Raw genomic sequence first — 25,154 nt, 5'->3', positions numbered from 1 at the left:
AAGGGAAGTGTAAAAGTAGGTATTGTTCTGGTAAATTTTGACTTACTGAACTGAAAGATTGAGTAGTTTTAAATTATGACAGTAATTTCTTAAATAATTTTGAGTTGAAAAAGCTGTGAAGTTATAATAATATTACAGGCATAGCACAGGCAGCAGAAAATAAGCAGAGTCGAATTCTAGATACCTTTTTCCTATAGGGCTCCCTAGAGTGCTCATTGCTTCCTTGTGGTGTCTCAGCCTGTGGGTCACAACCCCTTTGTGAGGAGATTGACCCTCTCGCAGGGTTGCATATCAGATATTTATATTACGGATCATAACTAGCAAAATTACAGCTAGGAAGTTGCAATGAAATAGTTTTATAGTTGGGGTTGATGCAGCATGAGGAACTGCATTGGTGGCTGCAGTATCAGGAAGGTTGAGAACCACTGCTCTAAGGCAGCAGCTCATCCTGAAAATTGATGTTTGATAGAACTTGAAATCACTTCAACATTTATCGTTTCTGCCTAGTATAAACTGTTTTTTGATATTGAACAGTTAAGATTGGGTTTGCTTTGCAATGTTTAGTTATGCTTTTAAATTGACTGTTTTGCTAACTACGACTATAAAGCTAGATATAAATTTTCTCATCTTGAGTTTCCTTTGTATTAAAATCTTGTGTTCAGAAACCTTTATATTTGTTGTGTAATTTCCCCTTTTTCTCTGAATTTCTCTCTCAGCATTACCCAGGTGTGAACCAGCTGTCCTTGGGTCTAGGGGGACTCAGTCTGCAGAGTTCTCCACAGCCAGAGAGCCTCCGGCCTGTAAACCTCACCCAAGAGAAGAATATCTTACCTGCGACTCCTATTTGGGCTCCTGTACCTAACCTGAGTGCAGAACTCAGCAAGCTAAACTGTAGCCCAGAGTAGGTACCCTATTTTACAGTGTGTTCACAGCGAGAGAACTGATGAAGACAGGGCCCGACTCCAGAAATAGGCAGGCAGTGTGCTGTCAGCCCCTTCACGGGAAGTTTTGTTCACATGGGCTTTTCTGTTTCGCGTTGTAGAGAGAAGTATATGTAAGCTGTCCTCAGGTTGACTGTGTGTGTTGAAGAGGCATGTTGATCTGTGTGGCACACTGTGTATGTGCTGGGGAGTGGCGAGGCCTGCCACAGGAACACTTCAGGCGTCCTGCTCTGTCCCTCTGCTTTATTCCTTTGAGACAGTCCCTCACTGAACCTAGAGTCTAGGCAGGTAGTCAGCACACCTCAGCAGTCCTGTCTCTACTCCCCACAGCGGGCACACATAGCCGCTCTTGCTCTTTCCATGGCTACTGAGGATTTGAGGTCAGCTCCTCATGTTTGCATAGCAAGCTCTCTTGCTGCTGAGCCATCCTCCAGAATGTCTTTAAGTAAGGTGGTCTTTGAAAAAACCTGTTTTCAGCTTTTCTTGAAAATGGCAAAGCCCTCACTAATGTAATCCCAAGAATAGGCTTAGATGAGTATTTTTCCTCAGAATTTCCTTTTCTCATTCAGGATAGAACCCCCAGCTTATTGAAGAAATATGAATTTACATAGGGACTTCCTTCACTCAGAGTGCCTTTGCCTCCTAGGGAAGTGTAGCCGCTGCCTCCATGTCTGGGTCTGTGCTCACCTCCCAGGGCCTCCCAGACTGGGTTCATTGCTCTACCTGCTTTCAGCACTTTACCTCCTGAGGCCAGCTTCTCCCACCGCACGCATGTCTGCTTCTGCAGTTTCTCCTCTGCACACCATAGGCTTTGAATGCCAGGAGAGAGAGCACTATCTCCTCACGCCAGGGTTCTCCTTTTCCTAAGGCCATGGCTTCCCATGTTTTTAATCGTTCAGGGAAGGGGGCTACTCTTTCTCAACCAGGATCTTACATGGAATTTTAAAAAGATTTATTTATTTATTTATTATGTATACAGTGCTCTGCCTGCATGTGTACCTGCACTCCAGAAAAGGGCATCATATCTCATTATAGATGGCTGTGGCTCACCATGTGGTTGCTGGGAATTGGATTCAGAACCTTTGGAAGAGCAGCCATCTGACCCGCCTCTCCAGCGCCCTCTTACATGGCGTTTAAACACAGCTTTCCTTCTGTCGTGCAGCCCATGACTCCCAAAGGCAGTGCTACAATGATTTCCATAAAAGCATAGCATACCAAGGATCGCAGGCTGGCAGCAGCTACCGGTTGCGATTCTAAGCTGTTCTTGGGCTGCTTATGGCCTTGTGTTAATGACTGGTTGCACGTTTTCTAAGAGGTGAATGTAGCATGTGCACATGTGTGAGATCTTGGCTGCCTGCAGCAGTGTGTGCATGGGATGCTGAATCAGGGTAACTTACACTTAAAGGTCTTCCCAGCTACTTAACACTAAGTAAATAAGCCCTGTAGGGATGGAGTGATGTATATGTTTTGTTTAGTTATGTTTTTGAATGCAGCTCTTGACAAAATGTAAAAGGGTAATTAGTACCAGCTTTAGATTAGGAAACACAGATCTTTTACTGTGGTTCTAGGTGGAAGTGGCTTAAGGCATATGCAATTTTCATCTAAGTGTCAGTGTTGTCCACAGTTAAGGGATGCGTATTCTTTCTCAAGCTACTAAGCAAGTGCTTCTAGCTTTGGGAATGTTTTCATGGGCTTCTTTGGTTGGCATTCTTAATTGGGAAGCCTGAAATACCCCAGCATCTGAAACCCTCTGAGCATCCTCTCTTTGCTCAAAACATTTTGAGGGAGCCTTCTAGGTTTCATATTTTCAGAGCCTATGGTAATAGCACGTACACATAGGGTCCATCCCTGAGTCAGCAGACACTTCCTGGACCCTTTCCGGGTTATGAGTAAGGCAGTACACAAAAACCATTTTCCTGAGCTCTGTGGAATCATAGAACTCACATTCTGTTAAGAAAGATATATATATGTAGTCAGACTAGTGAAAGAGCGACACACAGTGTTCCTGGGGAAGTGTTCTTAGCTTCGGCACTGCAAGGAGGAGGAAGCAGACTATGTTCAGGGAGTCACACCTAGGCTATGGCAGTTCTCCCTGTCCAGACTGTTCAGCACAGCAGGAATGTACCCTAGAGCGCAGGTGGAAGCCACCCCTACCCCACCCCTGCCCCCATTGAAAGATGGGGTAAGCAGGAGCACAGGTTTGGGAGTGGTGCGCCCTCGGTGGCGTGTCTGTAGCTCCTGTACACTGCACTCACTGTTTATTTAGAATATGTTGTGCTTTTCAACAGTGAAATGTGGGGTTCTTGGTTTAGGTCTTTTGACGTCTGTCTCATACATGACTGGTTGAGTAATCTTGCTAACAGGTGCAGTTACCCTCGTGGCTAACATACTGCTTGTTTGTGTCTTTGCAGCTCGTTTCGATGTACCTTGACGAACATCCCGCAGACACAGGCTTTACTGAACAAAGCTAAGCTTCCCTTAGGATTGTTGTTGCATCCCTTCAGAGACCTGACGGTAAAGTACATTTTAAATAGTTAGGTTCCGATATGTGTGCCAGGTATCCAGACTGTCTTGTTTCCTAAGAATGTTTGGCTTCTTTTATTAGAGTTGGAAATTATCATTTCTGGGCTGGTGAGTGATCCCCAGGACCCATGTGGTGGAAGGAAAGAGCCGACTGCCACACGTTGACCTCTGACCTCTACACTGAGGCTGTGGCAAGCACAGCCCACACCTTCCTGCACACCATGGCACGCGCAGAATAGAACTAAATAAGTGTAATACATTTATCTAACAATTGCTGTGTCTTTAACACTCAAGTGAGCATGTCTTCTGAGCACTGCTTTGTGCTGGGCAGTGGCCACAGCCTGAGTCTCCTCTCCACTGGGACAGATGTAACCGCAGCTCTGTGCTGCCTGTCTGACGTGTACCCAGTCTGCGCCTGAGGCATGCAGCACAATGGGAAAAGCAGTCCCCTGAGGGTATGGTTAGCAACAGCGTTCTGCAAGCATCTGGGCCTCAGTTTGAACTACTTGGTAGTAGTTTGGAAGTTGCAGCCACCATGGGTGATGTGAAAACTTCAAGAGTCTTTTATTAAACAGTTATGTCCACATAGAAAAGTTGTCTAGCTGAAAATAAATAACTTTGTGTCAGTAGGAGACATTGAAGAATGTCAAGTTTCCTGAATGAAAGGTCTCCACTGCATATTTGGGTTCATAGGCACTTTGCTAGAGACTTACGCACCTTTTGGCATTTCCTGTAGATGTTAGCAGCAGCTGACAAAACAGCCTGCTGGCCAAGAAAATAGAAATAAAGATTTTTAAGGTCCAGGAAAAAATTTAGCCAGAGACATTTATACTTTAGCTACATTTTTCTCTCATATTCGTGTGTGTGTGTGTGTGTGTGTGTGTGTGTGTGTGTGTGTGTGTGTGTGTGTGTGTGTGTGTGTCTCACACATAGTGGCCTGGTAGGATGGATGGAAAGTATCAGTGAATAGGAAATAATTATAATGCATAACCAGTTCTATGAATTTATTAATTCAGTAAATACTGTGTAACTTAAACACTATCACAACCTTTATCATTAAACCATTTAGGTTTTGGTGGATTTTTTTTTAAACAGGGTCTCCCTGTGTAGACTACACTGGCCTCGAACTCACAGAGATCCACCTGACTCTGCCTTCTGAGTACAGATAATACATATGATATCTTGTAGAAGTTTGTATACTGAGAATTAATAGTGATGTTATCTGGGATCTAGAATTATGAGTAAATTTCACTTTTCAGTTTTTGGGCTCTTTTCTTCTAAACAGGTTTCTCTGTGTAGCCTTGGCTGTCCTGGACTCACTTTGTAGACCAGGGTGACCTCCAACTCAGAGATCCACTTGCCTCTGCCTCCCAAGCACTGGGATTAAAGACGTTTTCAGTTAATTTTATTTTCCATTTTTTCCCTTACAAGTGATATGCACCTGTTACTATGATACAATAGTAATGCAGAACATTAGATATAAAAATTGTGTGGTGATATTTTTAAAATCCCAAATGAAGCATATAAAACAATAATGGATGAATTCTGGGACATAGAATAGTATGTGGCATTTTAATGTGGTTCATGTCTTCTAAATTGACTAACTACACAGTTCTTTTCCAAGCTAAGCACAGGAATGTAGTTTCTGTGTTGTTGGCTTTCTGTTCTCAGCTGCTGTAGGATGGCTGTCAGCCGTGCAGCAGCCTCCCCTGCCCGGTACCCAGCAGAGAACAGGCTTCCCTATGTCTTGTGCGCAGCTCCCTTGCTACTGTTTCCCAAGTCAGGCTGAGATGGTTTTCTTGGCTAGCCGAGCTGTCAGTGAGTGCCTGGTCTGTGTCCTGATGTTTTCTGGGGTCTTTGTGCTGCTGCTACATTGTGTTTCCTTCTTTCCCAGCAATTGCCAGTGATTACGTCAAACACCATTGTGAGGTGCCGATCGTGTCGGACGTACATCAACCCTTTCGTGACCTTCATCGATCAGCGTAGGTGGAAATGCAACCTGTGCTATAGAGTTAATGATGGTGAGTTTCATTCTAAAATTAGGCGTTTCCATATCATTTTCTGACAAGTTATTGTTTTAAAAACAGCTTTGGGTACGTTTAATGGAGAGAACATGGGTGCCTTCAGTTTGATCTCAGAAGACATACTTGACAATAAAAACAGTGACAAGGGCAAAGAAAAACAAAATAAAATGAAAAAGCATATAAAAGGCCCTTCTGGTCACTCAGGTGAACACATGTGTTTGGTTCAGTGAACTCAGGCCAACCTTTATAGCCCCACACAGGCACATGGGTCTCCTTGTCCTCTTTGCCTGTTTATGAAGGCTTCCTGGTAAAGCTGCTTCCTAGCTGTACTTGTCTGACTTTTTCCTGTCATGTGATGTAATAAATAGGATGTGAGTCTAAGGAAAAAGGTTACCTGTGTCCTGGTTTTCTCAAAAAATAAGTTTTTTAAAAGAACTATTTTGCTAGCTATTTTCTTTTTTAATAAACTGCGTAAATATTGGTGGTGATTGTGTTTAACTCCCGGTGCATTGTTAAATGTGCCTTAACTGTTTCTAGTTCCTGAAGAGTTTCTGTATAACCCCCTGACTCGGTCTTATGGAGAGCCTCACAAACGGCCGGAAGTTCAGAATTCAACTGTGGAGTTCATCGCTTCCTCGGACTACATGGTAACAGCTTCAGGGCCTGAACTGGTTAGAGGATACAATTCAATGAGCCCGTTCTTTAAGTCAATTCTCATCCAAAATTTGAAGTGCACATGTAATAAACAGAAAGCTTCTCCTTGACCTGACTTGGGCTTCCAGAGAATGCATTAATGTGCTAAGAAGCACTAGCCAAGGCTTACAGACAACAGTGTCCATAGTTAGTTGCCACTTGAGTGTGACTACTTACTGAACTGGAGTGTAGAGAATTTAACTATTGGAGGTTAAGTGACCCCAAACAGAAAACCTGGCATATATTTTTGCCCAAAACAATGGTCTTAAAATTATTGCCATCTTTGATGCCGGGCATGGTGGCGCATGACTTTAATCCCAGCACCCGGGAGGCAGAGGCAGGTGGATCGCTATGAATTTGAGATCAGCCTGGTCTACAAAGTGAGTCCAGGACAACCAAGGCTACACAAAGAAACTCTGTCTCGCAAAACCAAAACAACAAAAAAATAAAAAACAAACAAACAAACAAAAAATATACATATATCAGTCTTTAATGGTCCCTCCAGGACAGAGAGCAAGATGAATGGATGACACCTTTAGTTTTTCTCTTTCAAGTTCAGTCAGTCATAAGATTCCATCTATCTTTATATTGATTCTAAATCTTATTCTCTACTTACAAAACTGGAATTAAGGTTACATAATAACTCATCTTCCTTTTCTCGTTTTTTTATTAAAAAATAACCGTAACCATTATTTTTTCTCCCCCTCTTGCTTTTTTACTCTTGGTTGCTGGCAAAAATTTGAAGTACTGCACATGACGAAAGGTAGCCAGGATGACCTGATGCCTAGTAGATTCTTGGTGCTGACTTGTTTATTTTGTAATTTTAATGACTAATTTAGGCTAAGTTGACTTAACTACAGGTTTCTTGTCAGCTCCCACCTTAACTACTGTGAAGTTCAACTCTAGTGCATCCCAAGTCCTCAGCTCTGGAGTCCTTCGGGGCCTTCGTCCACATGCAGTGCATTAAGCCTTAACCTTTGGTTGGGTGGTTTCATGACCTTTGAATGACATATTTTTAAGAAAATCTTCATGGACTAACCCTCACATTTGTGAGGTGCTGGGTTCAATTCTCCAGCACTAGGGACTTAGCAAAAATGAAGGGACAAAGACTTTACACCTTTCTATCACTTTTCATAACTCAGTTTTAGTAAGCCTTTCTGTTCATATAACTTGAGCTTGAATATTTATTAATGTAAGTATATTTGACAAATACATTTAATGACCCAGCCACCCTCTCCTCATCTTCTTGCCCCTTCCTGTCATAGAATATATTGAATTCTAATCTGGGGGCTAGAGAGATAGCTCCGGGGGAAAGAGTGCTCACTGCACAAGCATGAAGACCTGAGTTCAAATCCCAGTACGCACATAAAAAGTTGAGCATAACTGTACAAGTTTTTGTGATCCCTTGGTGATAAGTGGAGGGCTTTTAGAAATAAGTAAATATTTAGACAGGTTAACATTAAATAATAAGCCAGCATGCTTTGACTTTAGAAGACATGTTAGACAATATTCTTTGCCCAAACAAAAAACAAAATAAAAAAACCAAACCACTGAACATACTTAGCCATTACAACTGCCTTCCATTCTAATCTGAAATGAACTTTACAAGAAAAGTATATTGAAGAAGGGACTGTCACATTAGCTAAGTGTCCCTGGTAACCAAATGCTGTTCTTATTCCTTGCAGCTTCGTCCTCCTCAGCCTGCAGTCTACTTGTTTGTTTTAGATGTGTCTCATAATGCAGTGGAAGCTGGGTATTTGACAGTTTTGTGCCAGTCGTTATTAGAAAACTTAGACAAGTAAGAATATTTTTTTATTCATACATAGGCTATGTAAGTGTGTGCATACCTTTGAAGTGCTCTTTTACTATTTATGGGTTTGAGGTTTTTTTGTTGTTGTTTTTGGTTTTTTGTTTCTTTTTTTTTCTTTTTCTTTTTCTTCTTCTTCTAAGTTTTGTTAAATTGGCTATGTTTACCTAATTTTATAGAGTTCTGTTTCTTGAGTTGTTATGATTTAATAACAGCATGTATATAATTCATAAAATAAGATATGCCCTACTATTTTGTAAGAACTTGAATCTTGTTTTTTCCTCTGACTAGCTGATCAAGGACCTGGCCTGGGTGTTAAGAAGCTGGATGAGACTGTTACAGTGTGGCTAACTCTGGGATGTTAGGGTTAGTGACACTAAAAAGGCACTGAGAAAGGCCTGCCAAATGATTGTCTCATAGCTAGAACCCGAACAGCTGGTCTGTAAGCAGGAGAGTGCCAGCAGCTAGGGTCGGAGGGAGGGGAGTGGGCGGACAGGGTGCAGACGTTCAGACTGCAGTCATTCAGAGAGCTATTGCTGACATGGTGACTGACTGGTATGTGTGTTCCTGAAAATACTGAGTAGATTTTAATATTCTTATCACATGTTGACTTTACATATTAATTAGCTATATTTTGTTATTTCACAGTGTGAATGCATCTTAAGACATTTGTACACTGATACATATAATTTGATTTGTCAGTTTAATAAAACTAAAAAGTTTATAGAAATCTAGTTTTAATTTATGACTGGGCAAGGCATGTTTTCTCAAGCAAGTTTTATTGGCACTAGTGAGAGAATGGTTTGAAGAAAGGGAAGGTAGGAACTGAGTTTGTGCTAAAAGTGTAGGGAGCCAGAGAGTGTGCTCTGCATAGTGGCCCATGAGCCCCTATGAGTAGAAATAGGAGCAGAGAGTAAAGTGGCTTTTATATAGTCCCTTAGCCCCCGCCTGTCTGCCAGCAGTCCTGAAGGAGTCCTTCCACTTGTTTGTACAGTCTCTAGACTTAGGTATAAGTAGGAGGCACCCAGGACCTCTCCTTGGGCCAGTGCTGTATCACTAAGACCACCACCACCCTGCCCCGCCCTCCATGCTGGTCTGTTTTCCCTGCAGTCAGCGCCCCTGGAGGTACTGTAGTACTACATGTCTTCTTTGAGTGAATGGAGCAAGTTCCCACTCCATCTCCTGCTCCATCAATCCCTCTCCTCCTCTGTTCTCAAACAGGCATGAGGAGATGGCCCCAGTTTTACTGCAACAAGGATGCATGACTGTTTGTCAGTTAGATTGTATAAAACCAAAGGATAGAACTGAGAATGGAAAATAGTTATTTTTATTTGATCCAACAGTAAATAGACACATTGGAAATGTAAAGACAAAAATAGAAAGGGGAGAAGAATAACAACACTGTAGAAGCACATTTCCTGACAGGGTTCTGGAAATACTCTTGAGAAAGAGGAGTTTCTTGCAGAAGTTAGGATATCTTCTTTACAGGGTAGCTCGCTAATCTTCACTCTTATTGCTGATGATTGCCCTCAGACTTTCTGAAGTCTCAAAAGAGTACACATTAGACATCAGTCTTGACCGGTATTGGCACCTGAATATTGTATTTTTCTCCCTGAAGTCTGTTTGACTGCCTTTGAGACTGAGCAGCAGATCAGTCATCCTTAACGTGAAGTGTTGTACTTTGATGTAATTCTACTTCTGAATTGTTTAAAGATTTCCTTGCTCTTATGATGTGTACCGTGTGTAAGCCTCGGGTCTAGGGAGATTGGAGTTACCATGTTATAAGCTATTATCAGTTTTGGGAACCAAACCTGGGTTTTCTCTAAGAACAGTAAGTGCTCCTAACGACTGAGCTATCTCTCTCGCCCCTGGTATCATTTGTACTCAAAATATTTTAATGACATGCTATAACCATAAACTACATAGGCAGGTAAACACAGCCAGGCCTACTTTGAGACAGACTTCTGTAACACGGTGTTGTTGAAGGAAGCTTTGACAGCAGGCTTCGTTCTTGGGACCATGGCATTCTTTCAAAAACTGAGTTCTAACAGAAAACATCCTAGTGATTGATAATAGATCATCATTTCAATGTTCATAACTGTATTTTCTGTTTAAAATTCACACATTAAAGTCTAACAATATTGTTAGTTTATTCCTGAAAAACCTTTTCCTGAAAAGTATTTGTTATTCTGCCCATAAAGCGTTCAAAGACATTACGCTGCTGCATGATACTGAGACAAAAAATACGAGCACATCTTTATCCAAGAGCATACAGTGAGGTGTGGTGTCTTGCTCCTGTAATCCCATAGACTGGCACCTCAGACAAGATAGCCACAAGTTCAAGGCCAGCCTGAGCTAAAGTAAGAGTCCAGGTCTACAAACAAAACAAAATATGCTTTAAACCCATGTTTCTCAACCTCTGGGTCATGACCCCTGTGGAGACTCGAGAAGCCCTTTCACAGAAGTCGCATATCAGATATTTACATTGTGATTCATAACAGTAGTGAAATTACAGTTTTGAAGAGGCAACAAAATAATTTTATGGTTGGGGTCACCCCAACATGAGGAACTGCATTAAAGGCCACAGCATTAGGAAGTTGAAGAACTACTATTTTAGAGGAAAGTAAGCGGGAACTGTTGAGCTTCTAAAAACCACTTGAGTTCTGGCTACTCTTACCTGAAGACTAATGTGTTACCATCTGAGCCTGAATTCATGTGCTGCTCCTGCCTGAAAACAGGGGGTTGTACCCTTGTCTATTTCCTTGTATATTGGTCCAGATAGTTTTTCTGTCTCCAGCAGAGCCATGTGTCTTGAGACTTAGGGCTTTGGATTTCAAGTTGCTGTTTTTGTTACTAGGCTTCCTGGAGATTCACGAACAAGAATAGGATTCATGACTTTTGACAGCACTATTCATTTCTACAATTTACAAGAAGGGTTATCCCAGCCTCAGATGCTGATTGTGTCCGATCTCGACGGTAAGCATCATCAGGGTGGTCTGGAGCCATGGGCTTCAGAGTGGGCGCTACTTTATTTTAGGGTCTGTCTCGTCCTGTGCTGTGAGCATGGCTTGGTGTACCTTGGTATTTTTTTTAAAGTCGTTTTCTTGGAATTGCTCAATTCTAAGGTGTGTGTGTGTGTGTGTGTGTGTGTGTGTGTGTATTATCAGATGTGTACATATGATATATATGGCGTGTGTGTATTTACTAAAGCAGAATAACAATACACACAGCAAATGTTCTTATACAGTCAAAACTCGCTTCTTTATAGTGTCCTCTCGGCTGTGTGCTCATGAAATCTTTTTGTTCCTATAGATGTTTTTCTGCCCACACCGGATAGTTTGCTTGTGAATCTGTATGAAAGTAAAGAGGTGAGATTAATTTCTTTTCTCAAAGTATCAAGACACTTGTTGTACTAGCTGTTTGCTGTGTTAACACTTGCTCACTGGTACATTGCTGTTAGACTGTAGGAAGCTATCTAGTGAGTCCTTCTTCACAGTCCCCAGGAACAGAGATGCCGTGCTTTATCCTGGAGTGTCTTAGAGAAGAAAACATCTTGCCTTCTCAGTAATTCAACTTTCACTCTTTCCTCAGCTTATAAAAGACCTACTGAACGCATTACCAAATATGTTCGTCAATACCAGAGAAACACACAGTGCCCTTGGGCCTGCACTTCAGGCTGCCTTCAAGCTAATGTCCCCCACGGGTGGCCGGGTGTCAGTATTTCAGACACAGTTACCTTCCTTGGGGGCGGGACTTCTGCAGTCCAGAGAAGATCCAAATCAGAGGTCAAGTACCAAGGTATGTATGTTGAGTGTTTGTATCTTAACCAGTGCAGTTTTCTTCCCCCATAGACTGAAATTATCCATTTTTTCTTCATTGCTTCATTAGCAATAGTAAAACCAACCAGGAAGAATTAGGGGGTGATATTCTTATTACTTAGTTAGCAGGCCATAAATATGGTGTGATGAGATGGCTTGGTGGTCAGAGTACTGGCCATGCACACCATCACCAAATCGAATCCCTGTCAAGTCAGACATCAGATGTGGCAGAACACATCTACAGTCCCAGCAGCCCTGCTGCTTGTGGCATGTTAATAAACTAGATACATTAATTTTTTTAATGTTTAGAAACACACCTTAATCCCTTTATTCAGATAAAAAAAGTATTGTCAAAAGTTGAATGGCTATTTGATGATAAAGTTGTGGCTTGATTTTTCTGTCCTCAGTGTCTTTTCTATTATACAAGTGAGAACTTAATCAAGCTATTATAATTTAGCATGGTTATGAATAAACTTTTTATAAAACTATCTCATTATCCAGGCATTAGTGTTTAGTTAACACACACAACCAAATGTAATTTGTCTTCACTCACATAAACTGTTGTCACTCTGGCCTTTTTTTTGTGGGGGGGAGGAGTTCGAGATTGGGTTTCTCTGTAGCCCTGGCTATCCTGGACTCACTTTGTAGACCAGGCTGGCCTTAAACACAAAAAGATTCTCCTGCCTCTGTCTTCTGAGTTCTGGGATTATAGGCGTGCACCACTGCGCCCAGCTCACTTTGGCCTTTTTCATTGTGATCTCTGAGATCCCCAAAGTGTGTATGAGTTCGTGGATGTTCAAGTGCTCAGTTACCTGTCCAGGGCTGGGAGGGAATCTAGTATGCCTTCCTTACTGCATTGAATAAGATGCTATCATACAATTCAGGAGCACTCACCCTGGAGCCAGTTTTCTGGTCAGTCTGATGTCATAGGTCTTGTCTCAGTATTGTCATCTGTGAAAGATAAATAATGAAAATCTTATGGGCATTGTTTTGTGAAAATCGAATCATTCAGCTTATACAAAAATATTTCAAGCATTGTGAAGCCTGTGGGGGGGTGGGGGGTGGGAAGTTCTCACTCATTAGCCCGGGCTGGGTTTAAACACTCAGCAGTCCTCCTGCCTCTGTTTCCAAAGTGGGGTAACAGACTGGGGTAACAGTCTGAGCCATAATGCCCTGTGGTAATGCATATTTATAAACACTAGATTTTATTACTGTTGGAAATCTGGGCCCATCTTCTGTTTGTTGATAATGGAGTAAAGTATATATCTTCTTCCTTGCTATAAGAGAGACATACTATGTGTATAGCCAAAGCCTCTTTATGATCTATTGCTTTAGGTGGTGCACCATCTTGGCCCTGCAACTGATTTTTATAAGAAACTTGCTTTAGATTGCTCAGGACAGCAAACTGCAGTGGATTTGTTCCTTCTAAGTTCACAGTATTCTGACCTTGCTTCTCTGGGTAAGAAGATATCACTATGTTACCTACTTCAAGATTCTAACATGTAATTGAAGCTGTGCTCTTCAGTACGCATGCTTAGTGCTGGGGGCAAGCGTGTGGATGATATGTGTACTTTCTGTGGCACTGTACCAAAAGACAAGGCTCATACTGTTCTGCTTTGTAGCATGATTCCCTTAGCCACTCAACCATGAACCTCCTCTCTTTTTGTTTTTGTTTGTTGGTTTGTTTGTTTTTCGAGACAGGCTTTCTCTGTGTAACCTTCTCTGTGACATTCTTGTCTGTCCTGGATTCACTTCATAGACCAGCTGGCCTCAAACTCAGAGAGATCCACCTGCCTCTGCCTCCAGAGCGCTGGGATTAAAGATGTACTCCCCAACACCCAGCTTCAACAATGAATTTTAATGTCTGTTATTGTTTATTAATGTTGCAGTCTTCAGATTTATCTGATTTCATGGGCTGGGCTTTCTCTTAACAATTTTTTTCATAACGTGACATCTCTACTGTTAGACAAGTAGATTGCCATTACTTCTCTAGCTAATACTTGTTGTTTTTTCTCTCTAAAGCGTGCATGTCCAAGTACTCTGCTGGCTGCATATTCTACTATCCATCTTTCCACTCTACCCACAATCCTTCGCAAGCAGAAAAGTTACAAAAAGACCTAAAACGGTACCTCACTAGAAAAATTGGATTTGAAGCTGTTATGAGAATAAGATGTACTAAAGGTATGAACTTGTGGAAAGTGTGTGTTCTGTTATATTCCTGTGCAAGTCAGTAAGCATTCCCAGACCCATAGTGATGACCGTTCATCACGGAGGACTTTTTGTTGGGTCCAGATGAACCCTGTTTGAAATAGTTATTGAGTGATCCTTGACCAGTTTCTTTAAATAACTAGAATAAGTGGGTAAAAGCAACACTGTGGTTTATTCAAGAAAAGCATGTATTAGACATGATTTGAGAGTGACAGCGAGGAGCATGGGAAAGGCCTCTACCATAACAACCTTTAATTGATAACTTCCTTGGGCTATGTGATTGTTTGTGGGGTGGATTCTGATCTCATCTTAAATCCAAGATAAGGAACCCTTGGTTTCTTAATTTTGTGTATTATATTTGTGTCTGAGCTGGACTTGCATGTAGAATATGATGGTAAGGTTAGGTGTAAATATAGGTTAAATATGTAGGCTCCCTTTAGAGAGCCTGCGCTGTATAGTTAGAATGCCACCCTAGAGTCCAGCCTCACTCTGTAGTTAGCAGAGGCGCCGCTGACTTTGGACAGCAGCTTTAGCTGGAGGGGAAGTGCTCGTGCTCATCCTGATGCCAGTGTTCTCTCCCCAGGGCTTTCAATGCACACCTTCCACGGAAACTTCTTTGTCCGTTCCACTGACTTACTGTCTCTTGCCAACATCAATCCTGATGCTGGATTTGCAGTGCAGCTGTCAATTGAAGAAAGTCTGACAGATACTTCCTTAGTGTGCTTTCAGACCGCTCTGTTATATACATCAAGCAAAGGTAATGCTATCAAAATTGAAATGGCTTGTAGCCATAGGTCCTCTTTCCACTTCCCTTTTAGTAGAGGAGAAAAAGGATGATAATGCATTTGTATTAGCTGACTAAATATATGGGGTTTTTTTCTCTTTACTTTTGAGTCCTTAAATAACACACCTTAAAAATAGATTTATTATTTAAGTGTGTGTGCCCATGTGAGCTTATTTACACCACATGCAAACACAAGCTCAAGGGGACCTAGAGTTACTAATGCTTTGAACCAGTATATGGATGCTGGGATTCAAACTATGTCTTCTGCAAGAACAATAATCACCTTTTTGTTTGTTTTTCAAGACAGTGTTTCTTTGTGTAACAGCCCTGGCTATCCTGGACTCATTTTGTAGCCCAGGCTGGCCTTGAACTCATAGAGATCCTCCTGCCTCTGCCTCCCATGTGCTGAGATTAAAGGCGTGCACTACAACGCCCAGCCAGTAGTCACTTTTAACACTGACCCATCTCTCCAGCCCCAAATAACACATTTAAAAGTATTTTTCTTATATTTATTTATTTACTCTCTATGTGTACACTCATGGGCAAGGCATGCCACAGTATACATGTAGAGGTCAGGAGACAACTTACAGGAATAAGTTCTTCCTTTCACAGATGGGTCCCAGGGCTCAAACACAGTCTAGCAGGCGTCACAACAAGTGTCACCTGCTGAGCCATTGCACTAGCCATGTGGTTTTCTTAATTTGTGGAGAATTTCGATTCAGCATCATATGTTTCTGGCAAGCACAGAGACTACGATGCCTTGCATCGGTGCTCTGTAAAATAAAGAACTACAAGGAAGGCCTTCATTTCTTATTTGACAGTATAAGTATTTTATTAATTACTCAGTTGAGTGTAACTTAGAGCAGCATTATAGTTCAACTAGACACTCTGGAGAGATGGCACAGCAGTTAAAGTGCTTGCTGCTTTCACACAGCAGAACACAACTGCCTGTATGACCAGCTCCAGGGAACCCTGCACTCTTGGCCTCTGTGGGCACATGCACACTTACATGTAGAGATGTTCATATATTGTCACTACAAATAAAATCTTAGGAAAAAAAAGCAAACAAGACAACCAGAAGCTATTGTTCAACTATGCACAAGATATATGTTCATAGTTTAGAATTTTTTAAAGGTTTATTTATATTTTATGTGTGTGAATTTCTTGTTTGTTTGTGTGTATGTGCACTGTCTGCGTGCCTGGTGCCTGTGGAAACGAGAAGAGAGCGTTGATGTCCTGGGACTGAAGTTACAGACAGTTGTGAACTGCCATATGGGTGCTGGGTACTGAACCTGTGTCCTCTGAAAGAACAGCAAGTGTTCGTATCCTCTAAGCAGATGTCTAGTCTCTGGGGAATAGTTTGTTTGAGCATGCTAGTTAGACTGGTGGTGCTGCTCAGTGCTGTCGTGCCTGCCCAGCACTTGGGAGGACCTAGGTTCAAGCCCTAGCACCAAAACAATACAGAGAAGACACTCAAAGCATATTCATCAAAGCCTTTTCTATGCCAGAGTGTTGTTGATGACTTAATCCAGCCAAAACAGCAATTTGAGTGAAATGATGATGTGTTTGTTCTCTTAACTAGCCTAGGATGCTTTAATGATGCGCTCCATTTTATTTAGGTGAACGGAGAATTAGAGTGCATACACTTTGCTTGCCCGTGGTAAGTTCACTTGCAGATGTCTATGCAGGAGTGGATGTGCAAGCTGCCATCTGCCTTCTGGCCAACATGGGTAAGTAACATATGAAAAAGCAGGTAAAATAAATTTGTCTAAAAACACACTGGGGCTTTTCTACTTTTTTTTTTTTTTTAAAGAAATCTCTCAACTAAAAAGCATTTTAACACGTTTTTATCTGTTACAGGATGAATTAGACTGTTCTTATATTTTAAAAGTAATTCCTAATTTAAAATCTATGAGGGGCATGATTTGTAAAGATCGGTATCTCCTAATGAGTAAACCGTCATACTCCCTCAGTGGAATGCAACTCAGCTGTGCGCAGAATGAGCTGTCAGGCAGCTAGACAAGTGTGACTTTCAAAGGCATCGTGCTAAGTGACACAAAGTGTGTCCATATGACTCCATTTGTTCAGTAAAAGGAAAGTTTATGGAGAATAAATTGCCAAGATGGAGACAGAGAACTTGATTGCAAGAGAGCCCTACAGTGGATAATTTTGGGGTGATGAAATTTCCACAGATTTTTGTTGTAGAGATGGCATAACTGTGTTTGTGTGGCTGCTGTAGAACTATACTCAGAAAAAAATTTTTTACTCTTAAGCTTAAAGGAAGCCTTCAGAATTAATACATCGCTGAGGGTTTGGTTTTAATGTGTCGTTTTGTATCTAAACATTCAGTGAGTCTTGTGGTTTCCCACATACACTAGAGAAAACAGCCGTTGTTACTACCTGGGTACAAAACTATAATCGTGTTACTGAAAGACCCCTGCTCTTCACACCTCTTGGGCACAGTCACGGATACATGCTACTCCTCCCCCAGGATTTTAGTGTGTAGAAGTGTGTGTGCACGCAAATGCACGTATATAAGAGAAGAGAGCGCTTGCTGGAATCTGGTGGCTCAGTGTCCTCTCACTTTGGTTGTTTTGCAGCTGTGGACCGCTCAGTGTCCTCAAGCTTGTCGGATGCCAGGGACGCCTTGGTGAATGCCGTGGTGGACCCGCTTTCTGCCTACAGCTCGGCAGTGTCGAGTGCGCCTCGCTCCATCCTGATGGCACCAAGCTCGCTTAAGCTGCTCCCACTCTATGTTTTGGCGCTTCTCAAGCAGGTAGTTCTCTGTAATTCATAGCTAGTCAGCTTCTTGCAAACTCTTGGGTGAACAGAGAAATAGAACCTATCTGTGTCATTGTCAGTACTTAGCTAGAGGATTGTGTGCTTTGGCATTTTAGGCTTGAAAAATAAGGGGAAAGCATGGGATATGGAGGTGTACAGGTGCACCATGCCTCTTGTCCAAGCATAACATTCCTTCATTTGTATGAGCGGTTTGAGTTATGCTGTGCTCAGGGCCAGCCCTCCCCACACACCCCTGCAGGAGACTAGCTGAGGGAAAGCGCTGACACTTACCGACTGACTTTCCATTGCTGCGTGTGTTAACGGGCGTTGTAAAATTGCCCTTTTAACAACCTAGCAGAGTTTCTGTTTTACCTACAAGGACAGGATGGTTCACAGAAACCAGTTTACTTCCTTACCTCCTACATATCAGTATGAAAAAAGTATGTGTGACTTGAAGACATGCTTTTCCTACGACTGATGGTCATTTGTTTTGCGGTTTCTTTGCTACCTGTATGTTTCACTTGGAGCATTTGTCTTTTTCCTTGCAGAAAGCATTTAGAACAGGTACAAGCACACGCCTGGATGACCGAGTATATGCCATGTGCCAGATGAAGTCTCAGCCACTTGTTCATCTGATGAAAATGATCCACCCCAACTTATACAGAATAGACAGGTTGACAGACGAGGTGTGTATTTGAGTGTATTTGTCTTGGTGTTTCACCTAAGGTGATAAGGCATTTTCCGTAGTCCTTCCCTGTGATGCTAAAATCTAGGCACAGGAGAGGACTTGCACATGGGGTTTTTAAAATAGTTTTCTATGGGAAGTAACTTAACATAGGTTTGGTTTCAGTATTTGATTCAAAGCTAATACAGAATGATTTCCGTTTGCATTTTGTAGTCACTGGCAGTTTGTGATGTGACCAGATTATAGTGTTAGGTATGTAGTAAACCGTGGGTGTTATCCAGGAATGACTTAAGTGCACAACTGTATAGCATCTTTTTTTCTTCCTTGTCTTCAGACTGCAATCTTTGGGAATCGTATTCATTCTACACATAGTATTATGTTGTAAAAAGTGGCAGTTGGCTGTTTTGGTGTTGATAGATACTGACCTCAGAAGGAAAGTAAATGAGACAAAGGGGTCCATTTAATTAATTTATCCAGATTACAACTCAATTGTTATCCCATCACTTGTAACCTCCCCATTTTCACGTTTTTACTTTTTAAATTTGAATGCATTTGAAAGTCTTCAGTCTACTGTAGAACCATGGTAAACAGTCAATACATTTTACATTCTCTAAAATGTGTCATATTTTAATGTCATAGAGGTGGTGACTTCTACAATCTGATGATAGCACTGAACTACCTGTGACTCAGCATTTCCCTTTTCTTTTCAGGGTGCCATACATGTAAATGACAGGGTAGTGCCTCAGCCGTCTCTTCAAAAACTGTCTGCAGAGAGGCTGACCAGAGAAGGCGCTTTCCTCATGGACTGTGGCTCAGTAAGCATCTGCCAGCCAAGTGCTGCTCTGACTGGTGGGGGACTGCCCTGTTATCATCCAGAAGGCAGGGCCAGAAGCAGCTGTTATATCAAATTAGCATAAATTAGTGAATTACCAAGAGTTAGATGGACTTAGAAAAGAAATCCCTACCATCAAGAACCTTACCGTCCGAATCATACAATTCAAATGGAGCTCAAGAGTTTCTCTGGTGGTTCATCTTACATCCATTGCCAGAAATTGTACTGCTGAGTGGTCAGAAAAGTCACTGCTCAGGAGTGGCGGGAGGGGTGTCCAGGCATCAAGACAGGTGTGAGCACCACAGAGCTCATGAGCTGGCTGGAGACAGTGACTGAAAGAGTGAGTGGGAAGGAGGGTCAGCTCTTCTTACTGAAGCGGTACATTCCTATTAGGGGAACACATGAAGGGGCTGGAGACAATGGCTCAGTGGCTAAGAGCGCTTAACTAGCAGACCCTGGCCTGGTTCCCAGCACCCACATGGCAGCTAACAGCCACCTGTAACTCCAGTCCCAGGACATCTGATGTCCACTCCTGGCCTCTGTGGACACTGCACACAAGAGGTACACATACATGCACAGACAAAATATACACATAGAAAAAATGTTTGTAAGTTTAAAATTTTTCATTTTATACGCAGGGGTATTTTGTCTATATGTATGTGCATGTGCCGCGTGCATGCCTTGTGCCTGAGGTCAGAAGAGAGCGCTGGATCCCCTGGATCTGGAGTCACAGATGGTCATGAACCGCCGTGTGGGTGCTAAGCACTGGACCCAGGTCCTCTGCAAGGGCAGCAGATCTGTCAGCCACTGAGCAATCTCTGCAGCCCTCGAATACATAAATAAATCTTAAATGAGGAAGCGTGTGAAATCTTGGGAGAAGCTTTCATAGTTAGACAAAGCTGGGGCCTGCTGTTGACTCTTAGACCTAGGTTCACAATGCCTGTGGTATTCCCCTTTTATGTTCAGTAGCTTTTGTGTCTGAGACAGTGTAGTGACCTCTTAGGATAACCGAAGTAGTTGTAATGGATTTTCTCCTGGGGAATTTAATATTCTGTTGTCCCCTACCCTTTTTATGTTTTAGGTGTTTTACATTTGGATTGGCAAAGGCTGTGACAATAACTTTATAGAGAATGTGCTTGGCTATCCTGATTTTGCAGCAATACCACAGAAAATGGTCAGTGGATTTTTGTTGTGTTCCTTTGCTTGGGGAGAGGAAAACAAATGCCTGTTTATCTCGGGTAGACAAACCAGACAACAGACACCAGACAAGCTCTACCCAAGACAGTCGGCTGAGCCAGTGGCTCCATTTCGCCTGCCCACAGGAATGTGGGTGAAGGGTACACATGGAAGTGGGGGTCACTGAAGCCCCACCTGTCATGAGTGCTGGTCTTAGGACAGTGTAATCATAGAATCCCCTTTCTGTTAACCTCTTATATGTTCTGCAGTACCTACAGCTGGGAAGCAGGGGAGACGGGTGGAACCTCAGCCTAGGGTATGGGTCCCCTTCTCCCCTGACGAGGGAAGTGTTAACAGACTCGTTGTATTAGCATAGACCTGTTTTGTTTCCCTGACTGCAGACCTAGGTTGTCTGTCCTCACTAATAGAGACGGAATAGTCATGGCACATGGTAGGCCTGAAGGAAGTAGCTTTATGTCAACAGTTTTTGCAGTACTTAATATGTATGTGGCGGGTTCTTTTGTTTTGTTTGTTTCTTTGGGTGTGTTTTGTTTTTTGTTTTACGAGACAGAGTTTCTCTGTGTAGCCTTGACTGCTCTGGACTCACTTTGAAGACCAGGCTGGCCTTGAACTCACAGTGATCAGCCTGCCTCTGCCTCCTTAAGTGCTGGGATTAAAGGCGTGTGACACTGTGCCCAGGTGGTAGTTTTTGGTTTGGTTTTTTGTTGTTGTTGTTGTTGTTGTTGTTTTTTTTTTAAACATAAACTTTTTGTGTGTTTACCTTTCTTTTCTCCACCCTTTTTCAAATTGGGTCTCCCTGTATAGTCTCAGCTAACGAGCAGGTTGGGCCCGGTTGGTAGTCCTTCTCTTCCACCTGCTAGGAATACAGGTATGGCCTGTGGCATCTGGCTTAGGTTATCATTTTGATGTGTTCAACTTGATTACTGGGAGTTAATCACAGTGTGTACAAACATTGTCTGGAGCTGTAGCCCCATGCTACCAGCTGTGCAGCCTCAGGGTTTCTCCCAGCTCTCGACTTACTTAGTACTTTACCACAAACAAGAATTCCAGGATGAGTTCATGTGAAGCAGATTTGGGAGTTTAGCAAGAAGAGACTTCAACCCGTTGTCAGCGTGAGAACTGCAGAGAGAGGAGTCGTGCCCACAGGTGATGGCTGGTGTGTGGTGCATAAGTGTCAGCACTAGCTTGGGAAGCTGCTGAAGTTACATTGTTCAAAGGGCTTCTAAGGTGCCCTGTCTCCTGTGTGAGAGACTGTAGTATTATTGGTGATGGATACTAGAAAATAAGATTAAAGCTTAGGCCACTGTAGTCAAAGGAATCATTACTATTCTAGATCACAAAGAGGGCTAGACCCATTTGGACTGTATACCAAGTTCATAATCTTTTGTGATACTCTCAAAGGGGTATGGGTTGCACCCTCAAAGAGAGCAAGGTTAAACTCAAATATCATATACCCTTTGGCCATTAAGTATGGCTTGTGATATTTTAATATTCATACTTGAAGTAATTGCTGTCAAAAGGGAATGTTGTGTCTGTAGGCATCTTAGGTATAACCTTTTAGATTTTGAGACAGGGTCTCTGCTTGTGGCTCAACTGTTCTGGAACTCCCTGCATATTCTAGCCTGGCCTTGAAGGTAGGCCATAGTGGTCAGTAGGAATTCAGCTCCCGAGCTGTTTGATGCTCATGAGTCCCTGGGGGTTGGGTTCCAAGTAGCTGTCAGGATTGCTGAAATGTGGAGATGTGTCCTTTCATTTTTGACCTTCTTTAGCCAGATATAATAGTGTACACCTATAATCCCAGCATTTGAGAGGCAGGTTCAGAAAGATCAGGAGTTTAGGGTCAGCCCGAGTACAACCTAAGAAAACAAAACTAAGCCAGGCTCAATGGCGCACGCCTGTAATCCCATCACTCAGGAGGCAGAAGCAGGCGGACCTCTGTGAATTCGAGGCCAGCCTGGTCTACAAAGTGAGTCCAAGACAGCCAAAGCTACACATAAAAATTCTGTCTCGAAAAACAAGAGAAAAAGGGAGAAAAGAAAGAAAAGAAAAGAAGAAAAAAACCCCAAAAAGTCAGGTGTGGGTGGTGGAAGAGACCCTTAATCTCACCACTGGGGAGGCACAAACAGGCAAACCTCTGCAAGCTCAGTGCAATCCTGAGCTGTACAGTGACTTCCAGGCTATCCAGGGCTACACAAGTGAGACTCTATCTCAAAAACAAATGAATAAAGAGCACCGGTAAAAATTTGATTTACAAAGGTCTTAAGTATTGGCATTATATGTCATACGTTACATGTATGATAATTCAACAGTTTCATTTGTTTTATTATATCACAGTGGGCTTTGGCCTTGGCAACAAGAATTGGCCTAGTTCCTACCTGCTGTAGAATAACCAAACACACACATACATACGCTGTAAACTATGAAAAAATATGTGTGTACACATACTTACTTGTAGGTCATTTAAAATAACACATAGATCTACAAATCTGCAGTTTAAAAATTTACTGCCTGTGAACTTTAAGAATAAAGTTGAGGTCTAAAGAGATAGCTCAACCAAGCATTTATTGTTCTTCTAGAGGACCCAGATTTGATTCTGTTTGTTTGTTTGTTTGTTTGTTTGTTTGTTTGTTTTTGAGACAGGATCTCTCTGTGTTAGCCTTGGCTGTCCTGGACTCGCTTTGTAGACCACGCTGGCCTTGACCTCACAGCGATCCGTCTGCCTCTGCCTCCCAAGTGCTGGGATTAAAAGCATGTGCCACCACACCCGGCTTGGAACTTTTCCTTTTATAATTAATTATTTTATGTGTGTGAGTGTTTTGCCTCTGTGTGTGTGTCTGTACATGTATCATGTACATACCTACCTGGTGCCCACAGAGACCAGAAGAGGGAGGGTATTGGCTCACCTGGGAGTGGAGTTCCAGACAATTATAAGCTACCATTTGGGTGCTGTGATTGAACCTGGGTCCCCTGGAAGAGCAGGGAGTGCTCTTAACCACTGGGCCACCTCTCCAGCCCCCCCCCCCCCAAAACTTAAAAAAGAAAGAAAGATGATTTTCAAGTAAGTTATGTGAATCTTAAGATGAACTCAGAGCTTGGTGTGAGGCCCCGTTCATTCAAATGCTGCCCTTAGGAGAAGCAGGAGGCTGTGAGAGCACCAGAGGTGTACCAGGTCCTGCATGTTTTACTGGGTTGTCCACAACAGTACAGCAATGGGTAAATCAACACACTTGCCAGTAAACACGTCTTTTCTACAACTAAAATACTGTTCATCTGGCCTCTGATGTAGGGTGTGGGGTGGAATGAATGCAGGCTTGTGGTTGGCGGCCCTGGGAGCTCCAGGTCCAGTGCTGCCCTAGCGTCCAGTACCTAGATGGCAACGGTCCATTGTGATGGAGTTCATGGAAATCTGTGTGTGCAGACATGTGCGTATGGGGCTAAATGCTGTTGTTACAGCTGTCCTCCTGTCACGAAAAGGAGCGCAGCCTAAAGAGGGAAGAGTGTGCTCAAGGTTAGCATGTATTTGTTTTCTAATTGTATTTCTTTTATCAGACACATCTTCCAGAACTGGACACGCTTCCATCAGAAAGAACTAGATCCTTTATAACTTGGCTTAGAGACAGCCGACCATTGAGCACAGTCCTTCACTTGGTAAAGTAAGTCCAGCTCCTTTCTGTGCTTCTCGTCTAAGCGAATTTCAGGGCTTGCTTAACCCCTGTGTTCCATTTTCCTGAAGTCCACATAGTAGAAAATTCTATAATGCATATTTATTTTTTGTAGTAATATATATTCTTAGGTAAATGCTGCTTTCTGTCTTTCAGAGATGAGAGTCCTGCCAAAACAGACTTTTTTCAGCATTTGATTGAAGACCGCACGGAAGCTGCGTTTTCCTACTATGAGTTTCTGATTCACATTCAGCAGCAGATCTGTAAGTGATGTAAACAAAGCTGGACCAGGATGACCAGCTCCGCAGCCAGGTGGGCTCAGTCCATCAGAGAAGCACACGGGCCTTGACACGAGGTACTAGCTGTTAGAAGACACGGTGCACATCACTGTCTAAGGCGTGGGTCAGAGATACCAGGAAGAGAGAGCTAGGCAGAGCCCCACCAGCGACGCTGATCCATACGGCGTGTGGAGTTGGTGTCTAGTAGTTCCAAGACTGACTAGTGCTCTTCTGCCAGGCAACAGACCTGAGGACCATGGAATGACATGTCATAATCTAAAACTAGATAAAGTCATCTTCCAATTAACAGCTCTGGACTTGAACTCTGACAGGAAATGACAAAGGGCAGCGGTACTGTGTTGTTTGTATGAATTACTTTTTAACAGGAATGATCCATAGTCATTAAATGGATTCAACATTTTCCCTGTAAAGGCAATAGAGTTTCAGTATATGAACTATAGGAAAAATATATATAATGTACATAAGTGTTACATTTGTAAAGAAAATGTAAATGTAACTAAATATGAATTGCTTCAACTGTGCTGCATTGTTGGATGACAACTCTTTGTCACAGTTAGGGAATGAGGTTGACTAATGCATATTATGAATTGAGTCCACAAAAGAAACACAAAACTTTGTAATTCTGTTAAATCTTTTATGTGGATTTATTTATGATCAGCCTACTAATTAAAAATATTTTGCTTGACAGTTGGTTTGGTGCTTTGTTTGTAGAAATTCTTTGGTTTGGTGGGATAGGTGATTTTTTCTTTTTTTTTAACATAGGAATCTTAAATACACTGCTTGGAGAAAATGGAATACTGAGTTTCATTCATCAGTGAATTAATACATTGTCATCAGTTTGTAGATTCTGCCTAGTGATTCTGTTTGTATTCTTAAAACATGATGTTATTTTCAAAATAC

The 25,154-nt window shown here is 42.3% G+C and overlaps 1 protein-coding gene across 3 annotated transcripts in view; it reads left to right on the top strand.

Moving 5' to 3' along the window:
• The window catches only part of SEC24B (SEC24 homolog B, COPII coat complex component), a 77,833-nt gene extending 52,894 nt beyond the window's left edge, over nucleotides 1–24,939 (top strand). For all 3 annotated transcript variants that reach the window (XM_084756848.1, XM_084756847.1, XM_084756846.1), the window contains 18 exons: nucleotides 717–901; nucleotides 3,353–3,455; nucleotides 5,359–5,485; nucleotides 6,026–6,135; nucleotides 7,867–7,979; nucleotides 10,846–10,964; nucleotides 11,301–11,356; nucleotides 11,580–11,786; nucleotides 13,142–13,265; nucleotides 13,829–13,987; nucleotides 14,598–14,771; nucleotides 16,418–16,528; nucleotides 17,399–17,574; nucleotides 18,128–18,265; nucleotides 18,975–19,079; nucleotides 20,178–20,270; nucleotides 23,843–23,946; nucleotides 24,112–24,939. In XM_084756848.1, the coding sequence (XP_084612974.1) occupies nucleotides 717–901; nucleotides 3,353–3,455; nucleotides 5,359–5,485; nucleotides 6,026–6,135; nucleotides 7,867–7,979; nucleotides 10,846–10,964; nucleotides 11,301–11,356; nucleotides 11,580–11,786; nucleotides 13,142–13,265; nucleotides 13,829–13,987; nucleotides 14,598–14,771; nucleotides 16,418–16,528; nucleotides 17,399–17,574; nucleotides 18,128–18,265; nucleotides 18,975–19,079; nucleotides 20,178–20,270; nucleotides 23,843–23,946; nucleotides 24,112–24,226 (2,319 nt within the window). In that variant the 3' untranslated portion in view covers nucleotides 24,227–24,939. The remainder of the gene's footprint in view (nucleotides 1–716; nucleotides 902–3,352; nucleotides 3,456–5,358; nucleotides 5,486–6,025; nucleotides 6,136–7,866; nucleotides 7,980–10,845; nucleotides 10,965–11,300; nucleotides 11,357–11,579; nucleotides 11,787–13,141; nucleotides 13,266–13,828; nucleotides 13,988–14,597; nucleotides 14,772–16,417; nucleotides 16,529–17,398; nucleotides 17,575–18,127; nucleotides 18,266–18,974; nucleotides 19,080–20,177; nucleotides 20,271–23,842; nucleotides 23,947–24,111) is intronic.
• The last annotated feature ends 215 nt before the right edge of the window (nucleotides 24,940–25,154 follow it).

This window comes from Acomys minous, assembly GCF_964271855.1.
Source record: "Acomys minous genome assembly, chromosome: 14".
Lineage (NCBI taxonomy): Eukaryota > Metazoa > Chordata > Mammalia > Rodentia > Muridae > Acomys > Acomys minous.
This window is presented reverse-complemented; position numbering and strand designations above follow the sequence as displayed.